Here is a 15,267-nt window from a genome sequence, read left to right as displayed (position 1 = left end):
GATAGGTATAAAGAGTTTGATTCTCCCCTTACCCACTACTCTATCTTGTGTCTGGAAATCTACTTCCCTTTCATAAATGCAGGTAAGTATTTCCTGCATAGGCTAAGGAATTTGCATTCATAACTGGGAGAAAGTATTTGTATTAAAATCTGGTGTTGAACTTCCTTATGTTAAACTGCTAAATGATCTAATTTTGACACTGATTAGAAGATTCCAATTCTTCTGAATCTGTTATCAGTAGTTAGTCCTTTTGCACACTTGAAAAGGATATGGAAAATTAGGAGTAACATACTATAATGATTTTAAAGAACCAAATGGGTACAAGTGAGAAATTTGAGCTCTCTACTTGTAGGTCCTTTCCTGTGGAGTCTTTGAAGGGTGAATTCTGTCTCCAGCTGTTTCAACTGCTCTGTATGATACTAGTGTAGTAGTTGGACACTATGGGCTGAACAGCAACAATATTTTACAGTGTTTTGCACTCCGTTCTTGTTGTGCACAGACATTCTCTTGTCGGTAGCATGGTGGCAAAGCAAAGAAAATGTATCCTGGAAACAAAAAGAAATGTTTTTCCACTAGAACATTTGGAAGTTAGCTTTTACGTGGTCATATTGAGAAGGTGATGTTGCATTTGGATATTTTTGAGACAGTTGCTTTGGATAGTTACTAAATTAAGCCAGAGAAAGAACTAAACTAGGCTTATGACTCAATGGTTTAAAGGAGTTGTCTTATTTTATAAGACTGGGGGATCTTGAGCTTGAAATGTATCACTAGACCTTCAGACTTCTGTGCCTCAGACTGAACCAATAAAAGGGAACTTGATGACTTCACCACTTCAGCTGAATTTGGCTGATTCCTTGTGGAGAAGTTCCTGCCATTGCTCCCCTGTTTTCATTTGCATTTTAGTGCTTTTTATTTCTTGCTGTACGCCTACATTTTTCTCTTCCTCCTTTGGCCTGCTTGCTACAAGAGAATCTGGCATAGCCAAGCATAACAGATCAATTGCAGGGACTCTCTTAAGATCTTAAAAGCAAAAAAGCAAGCTGTAAACAGCAGGTTTTTGCATGAACATCTGTATAAGTATCCCTAAAAGCTTTCCACTGTGCTCTGAATACCTGCAGTCTTTGGTCAGCAGCGCTTGCTGAATGCCTCTTACTGGGATGCTTAGACTGCTACCTGCCATGCTTTTAGTTCAGACATCCAAGTTAACAAATGTTCCCTGGGTAAAGTAGAGGGATTTTCCTTTGGGGCTCTTCCTAGTTCTTCCCCACTGCTGTTAGCTGTGATGTGGAGGTTGCAGTGATTTATTTGTGCACTTTGTGGCCTTCATTCAGAAAAAGATTTCTCAAAGCTAGATGTAAAACATAACATGTATTCATGGGTAGGTCTAGAACTGCCCTCAACAACGTGGTCATACTAGTGCTTGGACTTCATAAAGCAAGACAGAAACTAAGATAACAGTCCTCCATGTTCTGTGTTTGCTTCTCTTTCTGACTGGAAGTAGAAGAATTCTACTTCGATACAGAAAGACAGCATTTAATCTGAGACCTCATTCAATCTGAGAGTGCACTGAAAATATTTTATCTCAATTCAGGGAGATGAAGACCATATTGTGAGCCTGTGTTATGAGACTGTTTGTGGTGGCCATTCAGTCCTGCTCTTCTGTCCATCCAAGAACTGGTGTGAGAAGCTGGCAGACATCATTGCCAGGGAGTTCTACAGTTTGCAACAAACTGAGAGTAAGAGAAAAGTACTTAATAGAAGACTACAGTATGCACAGTGCCTTTAATGAAAATGAATTTTAGTAGAAACTATAAAAATACTTTCTTTCTTAAGGTTCTGCAAAAAACTCAGCCCTTGCCCCAGTTGTTGTGGACAGAGAAGGGATTGATGAGGTCCTGGATCAATTAAAGCGTTCCATTTCAGGCCTGGACTCTGTGCTCCAGCGTACTTTGCCATACGGGGTGGCATTCCATCATGCAGGTATTCCTGAATATCTTGGTCTTGAATTCAGTAATGGTTAAGTCATATGGGTTCTTTTTACTGCAGGTATTAGCAATTTACTAGTTGCTTTTTTAAGTGTTTTGTAGCTTATGACTAAATAAGCTTTGAGAATTCCACAGTTACAGGCAAATTTGAAATTCTTTTTTTGTGGTCGAAGATTTTAATTCACAAATTGTTTTGCTAAATCTTCTCTCTGTTATGTTGGATAACAGCAACTTTTGGAATACAACTTATCTGGTCTTTTATTTGTGAAATGCCTGAAAACTTAAGTGATTTACAGCTCTAGCATTTTCAAGTTGTTCCTGAAGCAGCCAGAGTATTTCAGAGCAATTTTCCTCAGCTTACTATCGAAACAATTGGGTAAATAGAGGCAGTATAACAATAAAAATAAAAGGAGCATGTGTTGTGAACACTTCTGCTTGGATTTTTTTATTTCTTACTTAGGTGGGTAATAGAGCATGTCACCTGTTGATTCACTGAGAGAAAAGACTGACTGGGAGAGACAACAGTAGCTATGGCATTGATTATGTAGGAGGAATAATTCCAAATGCTTATAGAATCTGTATTTCTTATAAAATTGGCCTGAAGCCTTGAAGGTAATGTAGAAAGATACATACTAGACCTGTAATGAGAGTAATGAAGAAGGAGTCCATGGTCAGGATGGCAGATGAGTAAGTCCTAGTTCCCTACTGTTTGTTCATTTTTAATTTTATTTCTTCATGTATTTACTTGCAGTGCTTGTAAATATGCAGTAAATAGTTCATCTTGCTACAACATGTACAAGCACCTTATAAAAGCTAGTATCTCACTGTCAGCTGAATAATAAAAACTTAATGGTGAAATCTTGCTTAATTTACCAGTCAGAAGTTAACTAAGATAGTGTTGCAAGTCTGGTTCCTAACACTGACTGGTGGATGTCCATTATGTTTGTTCTTGCCTTGCTGGACAGCAATATTTTCAGCTCTTACATTCAGTCTCACCATCACAAGGGTCACTAAAAGCCACGTCTCCTCAGGTCTGACTTTCGACGAGCGGGACATCATTGAGGGAGCCTTTCGGCAGGGCCTGATCCGAGTGCTGGCCGCCACCTCCACGCTCTCGTCGGGAGTGAACCTGCCCGCGCGCCGCGTCATCATCCGCACGCCCACCTTCGCTGGCCGGCTGCTGGACATCCTCACCTACAAGCAGATGGCTGGAAGGGCTGGCAGGAAAGGGGTAGACACAGAGGGTAAGCAGAGTCTTTATTGGCATTCTGTCAGAGCGGTGTTAACCTGATTAAATCCAGGGCAGTACTTCGCAATTAGCGACTAATCATGATGAATTCCTTCGGTACGCTGTGTGATTAGGTTCATCAAGATGAATTTGTTCGGTATTAATTTGTTTGGTATTAATGGAGTAAAAGTTGTAATTCCCAGGGGATTGTTTTCACTGCCTGAGACTGACTTTGGTATTTATATGTCAGTTACTTCAGGAACAGGCTATTTTTGCCTTTGAATTCTTGTTAGCTTCTAAGGCTGTGTTGTTCATTTGCCTTAATTTTGTGATCCATGGTCAGCTGACTAAAGTGTTTAGTGTTTCAGTGAGGAAAATTGCAGTAAACTTTCATCAGTTGGGCCTAAAATGTAAGAAATGCATGTAAAGTCTACAATCCTAATTTGACAAACTTCTGCAATGTCTGAAATTATGATTTAGATTTATTAAACTTAACCATCAATTTTATGGATCTTGAAAGTAGTAATGAGACAGAGACCAGGAAATATGAACAGTAGTTCACAGATAATATGGCACCTTCTTGCATACAGAGGCACTGATTGATGTTCAACAAAATAATCCTGCCTGTTATTTTAATTTGCAATGGAAATTTATCTTTGTAGATGATGTTTGCAAAAAGCCACATTACACAAGTATAAACATGGTAGAAAAGAAGAAGTTCAACAGACGCAGGAAGTGAGATTTGCCCTCCTGATTGTTTGATTGGTGCTTGCTGGAGCCCTGTGTAAGCAGGCTGTTCTTACATTTAGCTTTCTATTTTTGCCTGAGTAGCATAGCAACAGAGCATTTTGCGACCTATATCTCCGCAAGCTCTCCCTGTGCGTTCAAGGAAAGGGCAGCTGCAGGCTGGATTTTGAAATTTTCCAGACTTTCTCATTTGACTGTAGCAGGCAGGTGTAAAATTACATTATTCCTTGAAGTTTCTTCTTTTTCTCCTTCAAGTTACAATAATTAGTACCCCTTTTGACAGTTCTGATGTGACAGTTCTGATGTGTAAGCAGTTGATTTTATGCTGATGAGCTTCATGAATGTGCCATTTTTTTCCACTTCACACAGTCTTTTGGATAAGAACATAAAGCTATGTTGCCAGCTGCTACTCTGTCACAGAGTAAGGAGACTGGAGGACAGCAACTTCAGCTGGAAAAAGTTAATCATAATGTGGATATGAAATTTAGCTGACAGACAGAAGAGAGATGCTGTTGGGTTGAATTCCTCCTCCTCTCCCAGCAATGTAGTTTTGGATTGTCTTACATTCTGGTTTTTTAATTTTTTTTATTGAATTGATGGAAATGTAAAAATATTATTTGGAGAGTGAAATGTGTTTCTTTTTGCATTCATCAATACTACCATTTTCCCAAGGAGAAATAGGTAAAGCTGAATAAAACCTAGAATTTAGTTTAGCTTTTTTTAGTTTGAATGGAGTCTTTTGCCTAGATATCCAGAGTCTTCTGGTGTTTGTCTAGTCTGATGCTAACCTGGACCTCCTCTGGTATGTGAAATGTTCAATAATGGATATTGAAACAGCTCAATTCATTTTTTATTAAATTTATTGTTTACTAGGTTGCAATTATTAGTTTTGTATTATCAGTGGCATCTTGGGAAAGAATATCCCACAACTCTTGTAAAACTGTCAGATAATGTAGAGCTAAGTGGATACCCATCTTCTGTTAGATTTTCTTTTAGATACATCACTCTGAAAGAGTGTCCTAGGGTGACGTTATGATGCTTGTATCCCCAGTCGTATGTCCTGTTTATGCTGGGTATTATGTTCTGTGCCTTCAAGACTGGCTCTGAAAAGCGAAGTTTTGTTTTGTTTTCAGCCTTCTCATTCCCCCACAGTCTGCTGGACACAGACAGCAGTACATAGTGCTGCTCCTGCTCCTGCTTTTACTTTTGCTCTTGTTCCTGCTTTTGCTTTTGCTCTTGTTCCTGCTTTTGCTTTTACTTTTGCTTTTGCTCTTGCTCCTGCTTTTACTTTTGCTTTTGCTCTTGCTCTTGCTCTTGCTTCTGCTTTTGCTCTTGCTCTTGCTCCTGCTCCTGCTTTTGCTTTTGCTTGTTAGTTAGTTTAGCTTGGCAGTCCAAATTTTCCCTGGGCTGTCTGTCTTTCCCTTTTCTTGGAACCATTTGAACCTGCTCCAGACTGGGACCTGGAAAACACCAAGAGTTTGCCCTTTGTAGCCTGCAGCAGCCATTCCCAGAGCCGGAGGGACCAATAACAGAGCGACCACTCCTGGGAGAAACTTTCTGAATTTGTCATCTCTTCAGAACAGTGAAAGAGTTTTGTCATCTGGTATTGTTCATTTTTTTGTGTTGGGGAGTGCTTTGCCTGTTAAATAAACAGCTTTTTTTCCACTTCTTTCCGAGGAAATTCTTCCTGAACCAGGTAGGGGAGGGGCTGTGGGGGTCTCTCCCAAATTTGCCCTAAACCAGGACAGAGTCAAAATGAAGTTTTCAGAGGAAATTTCAGGTCACGTCAGAGCTCAAATACTAAATGAATAGATGTTCTTTATTGCTAAAATAAAGATAAGCTTTTCTTTCACAAAACAATGCTTTACAGGCAGTTTATCTTACGTACTCCCCAGTTCTGTCAAAAGTATGTGATCAACTGATTTCAAAATTGTCACCTGGCAGGATTAAAAAAATTGAAGACACATCCTCTGAACATCATTTCATCCTGTAGTTAATTTACGTAATTATGTTTAAGCTGTATTTCGTTACTTGCCTACACTGCATTTATTTATTCTGTTTATTAAATTTAAGTGCACTTGTGTTTTCATTACTTCTGGATTTGCTAATTACTGTAGCATTTCCACAGCTACAATCTTATCCTAAGTTAACATTCCTAGGATCATACTAAGATACCCACTACCAAAATTACCTTGTGTCCAGACCACATGCATTTAAATCTTACCAAGTTATCATAAATCTGTCATGATATTTAATGTACAGCTAATCCAAAACCAGTGTTCTCCTCTTAGTCAAAGGCAAACATGTCCTATCCATAATTCGTTTATCCTGTGCCAGCTGGCAAAGCTTGCAACTAGCTAAGGTCTCCCAGTGATTCAATTTCTCTCTAATAGCTTTGTGGAAAAAATATCCTTTATGTGACCACTGTGTTTTCCATGGTTAAGCTGTACTGATACAGGGAAAAACTCCACAACTGGTAAAAATTGCCACGTAGGTGTGTTTGTTCAGCGCTGAGGTGCGTCGGGGATAACTCCTCCGAAGACGCGCGCTTTCCGAAGGACTTAACCCTCTCTTTATTTCCTGAAATGTTACGTGTGCGTCGAGTTTCGAAACACATCCAAGCCTATTCATTTCCTAGCCCCACCCAGCCCTGTTTGGTTTAAGGTTGGTTTATCAGTCCTCTGCGCTCGTGCAGTGCTCTGGTGGTTGCACCGGAGGAAGCAAAGGAGTTTTCCAATGTCTTCCTCGGGGTGAACTCACCTTGTCTCCTTGCGCCTGCTCCCTGGTCTCTTGGTTGCAGTTCAAACTGCAAGGCTGGTCTAGGCTTTTTTGGGGGTCCGAGGAGTCTTTCTTATCTCAACAGCGTTGCGAGTCTGGCACTCTTTCCCTCCTGCTTTGGGAAGCAGCTCCTTCCTTATCAAAATATCCTTGCATTCTCTCATCCCATCCTCACAGGCATCTTGTCTTCGCAAGCACAGCAGATGTCAAACAACATACATGATTAAACAGCTATCCTTAATCAATCACCTTTTAATTTCTAACCCCCTTGCCTCAGTACTATGAGCTCATTAAAGGAATTCACCCACTATTTTAATTTTTCTTTTGTGGCTCTGGGACCTTTTTTGTCTCTCACAGAGTTTCAGTAGTTAGAGATTAACTGAACAATGTCTGACAGAGAATTTTACTGTAGGATATATTGAGATGTACTTCTAGTGGAAACCATGCAGGATACATATGTGTATGTGTACATAAATGTATCTATGAAAGTACAGAGGATGCATAGTTACTTAGATCAGTCATTTTGGATTTCTGAATTAATTATTTTTGGTGTGAAAGCTGGTTGACAATATAAACTGTCAAAATACTGTGCAGCTTTTATGTTTTCTTACTTTTGAGAATTTTTTCAGCTTATTAATGTAATGAAAAAGTCAACTTGTTGCCACTGTATATTACAGTTCCAGTCAACTCCAGAACAAGAAGCAAGAGTGGTTCAGCAGCAAAGAAGATGCATGGAGAGGCTGTGGAATCTCCTTAGATGACTTGGCAAGACCCAGACTAGCTTAATGTAACTTTGAAGCTGGCTCTGCCTTAGTTTTGTTGTACTCTGCATCTGTGCAGTTCTTCCACAGCAATTCACATGCACTGTTTAAGGTTGCACATTTTTTTCTCTTCTTTTGTTACTCAGCTTTTAAAAAAATATTTATGGTTTCCCATTCCAGTAGTATGTCCTTGGTGAACTGTGTGCAGCTGTTACAGTGCTAAAATGCAGTAGTAAAGTCATTGTTTTTGTATTTGTTTTGTTTTTCTTTACTTCTCCAATAGGCGAGAGCATTTTAGTCTGCAAGCCCTCAGAGAGATCAAAAGGTGCTGCTCTGCTTCAGGGATCACTCAAGCCTGTTTGCAGCTGCTTGCTGAGAAGAGAAGGGGAAGGTGTTGCTTCTAGCATGAAAAGAGCAATTCTAGAGGTATGGGACCCTCAGGGATTAGAATTGTGCTTGGACCCTTAGGATGGTTTCTTCTGTGACACCACCAAATGTTTTCTGTGCACTTCTTTTTCATGTGTTTCCTCCTTTGTCAACCCTGTCATTTATTTGGCTCTGCCAGCTTGCTTCGGTATTCAGCATTTTGTCTAGGATGTTTCTCTGCTTGCTGCAGATTGGGATGTGAGCACACTCAAAGAAATTTTGCTATTGTGTTTAGATGTACTCGAGCAGCAGGCAGAACTAAGTGTAGTTGTTAAACTTTGCGTGTGACCTGACATTCTTAGCTGGAGGATGTTTGTAAATTACTGAGCCTAGCGGCTTTGTAGGCTGAATTGGGCCATAATGACATTTGTGGAACCTGGCAGGGTCTCTTATTTACCCCCTCAAATTACCTACCTCTTCTGCACAGAAATGATTGCAATTTTGTGAATGCATTTTTGGTAAGAAAACAGGAGTGGCATCCAATTTGCTCCCTCCTCTGTAGGGTTCCTATAGGAGTAAAAAGGACCAAAAGGATTTTATTTCACCTAGGTGAGCTTATGTCCTTGTCCAAAGCTACTTTTGGGCTTGAACTTGGATTAGATACAGGACTCTTTAGATAGAATTTGTTTGCTATACTGTCTTTTGAAAACTTTTGTGATGGTTAGAACTTGGTCATACTTCCACAGATTTTGAATTTTAGCAGACCAATGGAATTTCTAAATGTATTTTTCTATATAAGAGCTATCCTTTAAAGCAAAACCAAAATTCAAGGTGAACAAAATCACTCTCAATCAGGAAAGCAATGGTGGAGTATAGAAATCACACTTATTAAGAGGAAACCTTCAGTATGCTGAATAGCCTTCTAAGAACTCCACTTTCATGGTTTGCTTTGTGTATTCACAAATTTGCAGCTTGTGTTCTAACATTAATATTTCACACTGTTGGCTAAGAAAAATGCCTCAGGCTAGTCTCAAATCTAAATTGCTGCTATGTGTATGTTCACTTTCAAAATAAGATTTTGTTAATAATTCTTTTCCATAGCTTAGTCCTCTTACCTCTACCCAGGATGATTGACTTCTTGCCAAGAAAGTATTTTAAAAACTTTTAAAAAGTCGGCTGTTGCTTTGCCTCATACTTCCCTCTCTGGGAGAATGGTTCTTTAAAACTGAGATGATGGATCGCTCTCTTTGATTCTCTGATCTGATGTTCTGTCCTACTGCATCTGGCAATATGAACAGGTAGTTTTCTTCAACAGATCATAGTGGGGGGAGTAGCCAACACTCCAGAGGATGTGCAGACCTACGCCTCTTGCACTCTGCTTGCATCCAGCTTGAAAGAAAGCAAGTGGGAATATGGGAAAGAGCAAGACAAGGCTCAGGCTGGACCTATTGAGGCTTGTGTGGCATGGCTGCTGGAAAATGAATTCATTCAGGTTGTGGACTCTGGCAATGATGTGAAAGGTAAAGTTGGTGTTTCTCCCACTTTTGATTTGCTAATGAAGTAGATGTTAAATGTAAATTAATAGTAAGGACTTCCCTGCATTTTTAAAAATTTTATTTTAAAGAATTGTGTATCAGGAATATTCTAGCCTTCTGGAAGGTATCTTTACACCTGTTTTAATATATTTTGCATTCGCATGTTCTTGGAAGGCGCATCACATCACTTGCACATCGCCTCTAAGACTGATGTGTCGTAGTCTAAAAATTCCCAAAATATCTTTAAAGAAAGCCAACTTTAACCACAGTTTTGGTGCATAATAACTGCAGACTGTAAATTTTGTCTTTCTAAAGAGAAAAGTTTAGCCATAAACCAGGCTAAGCCTGTTATTGTTTCCATTTTTCTGTCTTCAGAATGGAGACATAGACTATTTCTTATTGAAAAATCAGCTGTGAAAAGTTAGAAATCTCTGAAATCCAGCGCAAGCTGAAAATTATTATAAACTTACACTTAAATGTTTCTCTGTGTAATATATATTTTTTTAACAGCAAAGGTTTATCACCCAACACATCTTGGCTCAGCTACTCTTTCCTCATCTCTTTCACCAACCGAAGCTCTGGAAATCTTTGCTGACCTGCAGCGAGCAATGAAAAGCTTTGTTCTGGAGAATGATCTGCATATTGTCTATTTGGTAGGTTCCTCATTCTGTGTCTTGTATTTTCTTGTATTTTCTACTCCCAAAGCTAAGGGGAGACAGCACAATGCAAAGTTCCTGATGGCTCCATGGACACAGGTTTGGGTTTTTCTGTGCTTTGCTTAGTTTATCCTTCATGAAGTAGTTTCTAAATAGCAGGTTCTTCAGAATGAGTGTGTTACCATAGTGTCTATTGTGTAGGCAGGTGCTGCATGCCATTTAACTCCATTGTTGTCACCCTTGACTTACTAAGATTTCAGAACTTAATAAGTTTTGAGCATAAAATAATGGTAATTTTTCTGAGACACTTGGAAGTTGATGAAACAAATTATTTTTTGTATGTGTGTTTGGGATCAGCAGGCTTAATTTCATATTACTTTTGGAGGCACAGAAAAAATGTTGGGCTTTTAGTATCTGTTTTGCTTCCAAAAAAACTCAGAGAATCACACTAATTTCTTTCTATGGCTGGGCCTTTCTTTGATTCAGTTACAGTGAAATTCATCCCTGATTTAGTTTACTTGCCCGGTGAGGCTGCCAGGGCTAAAGGAAGGAGTGTGGTAAATCTTATAAGGGAAAAGTGTCTCAGAGTGTGTCAAGATTTATGAGCACATACAGTCGAAAAGCCAAGCACTGCTATTTAAGACCTTGGGAGAGGAAGCCATGAACTTGTGAAGCTTAATGAGGAAACCAGATGGAGTTGCACTGAACAACTTGGGATTCATGGCTGCCAGGGGCCCATCATGCTGAAATCTGACACTCAGCTTTAGCCTTCTTTAAGGGTAAGGGTATTCTTTTTACCAGGATGATAAATCAAAGGCAGAATTTGGGAGTCTTGTCTGAAAAGAAAGTTTACTTCAAGAGGAATGTGCTTGCAGTCACAAAGCTTGTTGAGCTGGGAGAGAGGAGCAGGCAAGAGTCTGAGGGTACTTGTCTCTGCTTGGTGAATTCAATAACCCAGTAATGGGCTAACACTGACAGATTTTTTTTGGATCTACTGCTGTCCCATATTTACTCATTGCTTTGTTTTAGAGGACCACATTGTATTTTATTCTATTTCTGCCAGGTAAAATGAACTCCTTTGTGTTATTCATCAGTGAATTTTTCCCTGTTTGCATGTCCAAAACAGGAAAAAAAGGATGAAATTTTTTCCTCTTCTGGGGTAGAGGCAGTGATAGCATAATGTTTTTTATGCTGTACTTTTTAATTGCAGCAGCTTGTCTAAGGTTATTTTAAATCATACACCATTGAACAAAATGTTCTTGAGAGTCTCTTCTGTTAAGCTACTCAAAACACTGTCTTGCAAGTCTGTTCATTTTCAAGGCCAAAGGTTTATTTAATTCTGTTGCTTTTTTAGTTTTCTTAAGTATTGTTCTTCATGTGTAGCTTGTGGGCTACAGGGATTTTATCTGTTAAAATGCTTTTTAATTCTTTTAAGCTTGCATTTTTTACTTGTACAAATATGAGACTGAATTCCAAGCCCCTGTATTCTAGGGAAGTTGATTAAAACAAATAAGAATTTTCTAGACTAGGAAAATAGTTTTCTTTAAAGAAAAAAACCAAATCACAACAAAAGCCCAATAAACAACAAAAGAAAAACCCCCATCTTAATAACTTGTTCTTCTCAGCAGAAGAAGAGGCATGGATGATTTACAGCCACATAGACATCTCGTATTCTGTGCCATTTAACATTTGTGCCAAGCAACTCTTAGTTCTTTCAAAATAATTAATCTTGCTTTGTATTGATAAAGGTATGAAGACTTTTTGTCTTCTCATAGAGGAACTGACTCTGAGCTGACTAAACATTAACAGAATTGGTTTTATGTCTAAACAACATTTAAAAAAATTCTGGAGGGCTTTTTGTGAGTGTTAATAAAAGTTGAGATTTTTTTGTACTCCAGATAAATGAATGCTTCAGCAAATTCTGGCAAAATCTGTGTCCTTCCTGCTTTATCAGATGCTGTGGTAGTGGTTAGTGTGGTTACTCATGGTTTTAAAAAGTTGATAGATATATGTAAATTATGTTAAACAAAGAATACAATTTTGTTTTCTTAAAGGACAAGATACAGCTTAAAAATTGTTTAGTGGCTTGGATTTAAAGACTAATCTGACAAAGATTCGAAATGGTTTAATCATTGGAGTACCCCTGTGAGTCAGATCTCATCAGTACAAGTATTAAAGAAACTGGATTAGAAGAGCTTTTGCTTTCTTCATGGTGCACGCCTGTGACTCAGTGCCTTTACGTAGTGCGTAGGATGCTCTAACCACATTCTCTAGGCTGTAGTTTTGTTTACCCAAAACTCTGTTTAGTTCTGTTTATTTCTCTAAAACAATTTTTTTTGCATTGTGTTATTTTTTTAGGTCACCCCAGTGTATGAGGAGTGGACCACAATTGATTGGTACCAGTTTTTCTGCTTATGGGAGAAGTTGCCTGCCTCAATGAAACGTGTGGCTGAACTCGTGGGGATTGAAGAAGGCTTTCTAGCTCGCTCTGTGAAGGGCAAAATCACAGCTAAAACAGAGAAACAGCACAGACAAATGGCCATCCACAAAAGGTAACCACAGAATGTGGGTGTGAAAGTGCAGAGATTAGAGACTATAACATTTGTAATGCACAGGCTCTGTCTTTTTTCAGGAACTGACTCTTTTTATGAGTGAGTTGATAGGTCAGAGAACCTGGACCAGTCTGTTCTGGTCTGAGAACACTGGAGGCACAAGATGTTTGTGCTGATGTTTTTGGAAGCCATCTGTCTGTTTCTTTTGTGTGCTATAGTGTAGTACTGTTCCGTCCTATGTATCACAGCACATTTTGCCGTGTACAGTAATGTGCCCCAGATGACCATTTTGTTTCTTCATGTACTTCATCAACAGGTTTTTCACCAGCCTTGCCCTTCTGGATTTAATCAGTGAGGTTCCTTTACAAGATATGACCAAGAAATATGGCTGTAGTCGTGGTCAGCTTCAATCCTTGCAGCAATCTGCTGCCACTTATGCAGGTGAGTTGTCTGAGAAAAATACCCCAAGAATCTTAGGCTAGTCTGTTTGTTTTTTTTTGTTCTTCCCCATTTGGGGCTAAAATAGCCACAGTGTGGTACTAACAGCAAACAGCCTTGTGAAACCACTTATGGATTTATAGCTTAATCTGTGGTTGCCCCTGCTGTGGAACCTCAGAGTGTGCAGTGGGAAGGGGACCAGCTGAGGGGAATCAAGCAGGGTGCAGCTGCTGAGGTCTGTAGAAATCAGCTGTGTGCTGTGCTGTGCAGGAACAGCTCCATAGCTGTTGGAAATTAGTGCAAGTCCCTTCTAAAGCTTTGCTCTATGAGGAAAGAATACTTTTCAGCATTGAGTAAAGTTTGGAGCCTCTAAGATGGGACATGGCTTTATTCTGAATGCAAAATTAATTGGCCAAAAGGCATAAGGTTAAGTTTTCAAAACAGAGTGCTGCCTTTAACTTCCCTAAGAAGGCTCTGTGGGAGTAGAAGTAACAGCCCACCAGTGACTGAGATATTTTTTTCTGTTGCCTAAATCCTTCATTACTCTATAAGTGGGTTTTCAGCTTTTAAGACAGTTTTAGCTCGACTTGCAAAACCCTCTGTGTGGGCTGTAGCATGAGTCAAAGCCCCAAAATGAAAAGGTCACACCAACTGATGCAGAGTAGTTTAATTTAATTCTGGTAGTATAAATAATTTTTTAGTATAAATAACTTTGTAGGAGTTTCATAATTCTGTATTTCCAGTGTTAATAGTTGTCACAGGAATAATCTGGGAAGTAAAATGAACTATTGATATGACATAGAGTTTAGGTATATGATAAAAGCTGTATTCTATAATCACTGTAAAATTAGTGAGGGATGGTTTTCATAGTCTGTGGATGCAATCTGAGTAAGAAACTCTCTTTTCTGTGCTCTTTTCCTTCTCCCATGCACTGAGGACTGCAGTTGTAACCTTTATAATAGGATTTGCTACCTCCTATAATGCTCTCAGTAACTGAAATCCTGCAGGCCAAGATCTACTTTTATGGATGTCAGTGCTGGATTTCTGCAAAGATCCGTGGCTTCCCTTAATGACTCTCATCTCTACTTTTTCCTTTGCCTTTTTTTTCAGTATGATTGTTTCATAGGACTCTTGTTTCAAGATATGCATGTGCTTCAAACTTTCAATATTAGCATCTTTGAAAAAAACAGTGTCATTCAGAATTTCTGCCTCGCTGATTAACTAGTTAATTGCAGATTGAGTTCTGCAAGACTAGCTTCTACTCACAGTTGTGATAAACATGAGTTAGTTTCTGTAAATAATCAGAAGGTGAGAAATGCAAAGTGAGTGCTGATTCAGATTGGGGGGTGGAGAGTGAATTCACCTTAGTATAACTGGAGCTGAAGTTCAGACATTAATATAACTTTTGTGTTCCAGGCATGGTAACAGTTTTCTGTAATCGACTGGGCTGGCACAACATGGAGCTGTTGCTCTCTCAGTTCCAGAGCCGCCTCAGTTTTGGGGTGCACAGGGAGCTCTGTGACCTGGTCCGAGTGTCTCTGCTGAACGCCCAGCGTGCCAGGGCACTTTACAGCGCTGGCTTTGTCACCGTGGCTGATCTCGCTAAAGCCAGTCCTGGCGACGTGGCAGCTGCTCTGAAGAACTCGGTGCCATTTAAAAGGTGAGAAATCAGGAAGTCCAGAAGTCAAGTAAAGGAGTTTGTAAGGTGAAGGGCTACAGGATGAAACTTGCAATAAAATGTGGCAACCCTTCAGAACTTTGTGTCAAATATTAATTAATTAGACATAACTTGTAGGTGTCTCCGAGTGATCACAGTTTTTCCGTGATTATTCTGAAATTAATAGAAGCATCTTGTATTTACAAACCAAGGTTTTGACACCTAAATTTTTTTCTTATTGCTCTTTTCAATGCACTGTTTAGTTCTGGGTAAATTGTCAGTGCTTTCTGGGGAGTTTTTGCTGCCTCTAAAAGGCAGCTTCACCGTTATGTTCAACGTAGTTGATGATTTATTACTGATTATCTTTTGGGATTCTCTTGTGATTTATATGTTAGTGCAATAAAAAGTTTCCTTGATCAAGTACCTGTTGGACTGTGCCATGATACCTGTCTGGTTCATGCTCTTGAAGTTTCCTTACTTTGGAAAACAGTGCATGGAGGATAATTCATTGAGACCTGCATCTTGCCTTAGCTGGGAATTGGGACTCATCTGGGGTACATTTGA

At 39.3% G+C, this 15,267-nt stretch overlaps 1 protein-coding gene across 1 annotated transcript in view; it reads left to right on the top strand.

Annotated features, from left to right (window-relative positions):
- The window catches only part of POLQ (DNA polymerase theta), a 46,867-nt gene that overhangs the window by 7,275 nt on the left and 24,325 nt on the right, over positions 1-15,267 (top strand). The window contains exons 4-12 of the mRNA XM_021549058.2: positions 1,592-1,736; positions 1,834-1,980; positions 3,017-3,229; positions 7,783-7,925; positions 9,181-9,385; positions 9,911-10,053; positions 12,415-12,608; positions 12,925-13,049; positions 14,463-14,706. Coding sequence (XP_021404733.2) covers positions 1,592-1,736; positions 1,834-1,980; positions 3,017-3,229; positions 7,783-7,925; positions 9,181-9,385; positions 9,911-10,053; positions 12,415-12,608; positions 12,925-13,049; positions 14,463-14,706 — 1,559 coding nt within the window. The remainder of the gene's footprint in view (positions 1-1,591; positions 1,737-1,833; positions 1,981-3,016; positions 3,230-7,782; positions 7,926-9,180; positions 9,386-9,910; positions 10,054-12,414; positions 12,609-12,924; positions 13,050-14,462; positions 14,707-15,267) is intronic.

The sequence above is a fragment of the Lonchura striata genome, chromosome 2 (assembly GCF_046129695.1).
Source record: "Lonchura striata isolate bLonStr1 chromosome 2, bLonStr1.mat, whole genome shotgun sequence".
In the NCBI taxonomy this organism is placed as follows: domain Eukaryota; kingdom Metazoa; phylum Chordata; class Aves; order Passeriformes; family Estrildidae; genus Lonchura; species Lonchura striata.
This window is presented reverse-complemented; position numbering and strand designations above follow the sequence as displayed.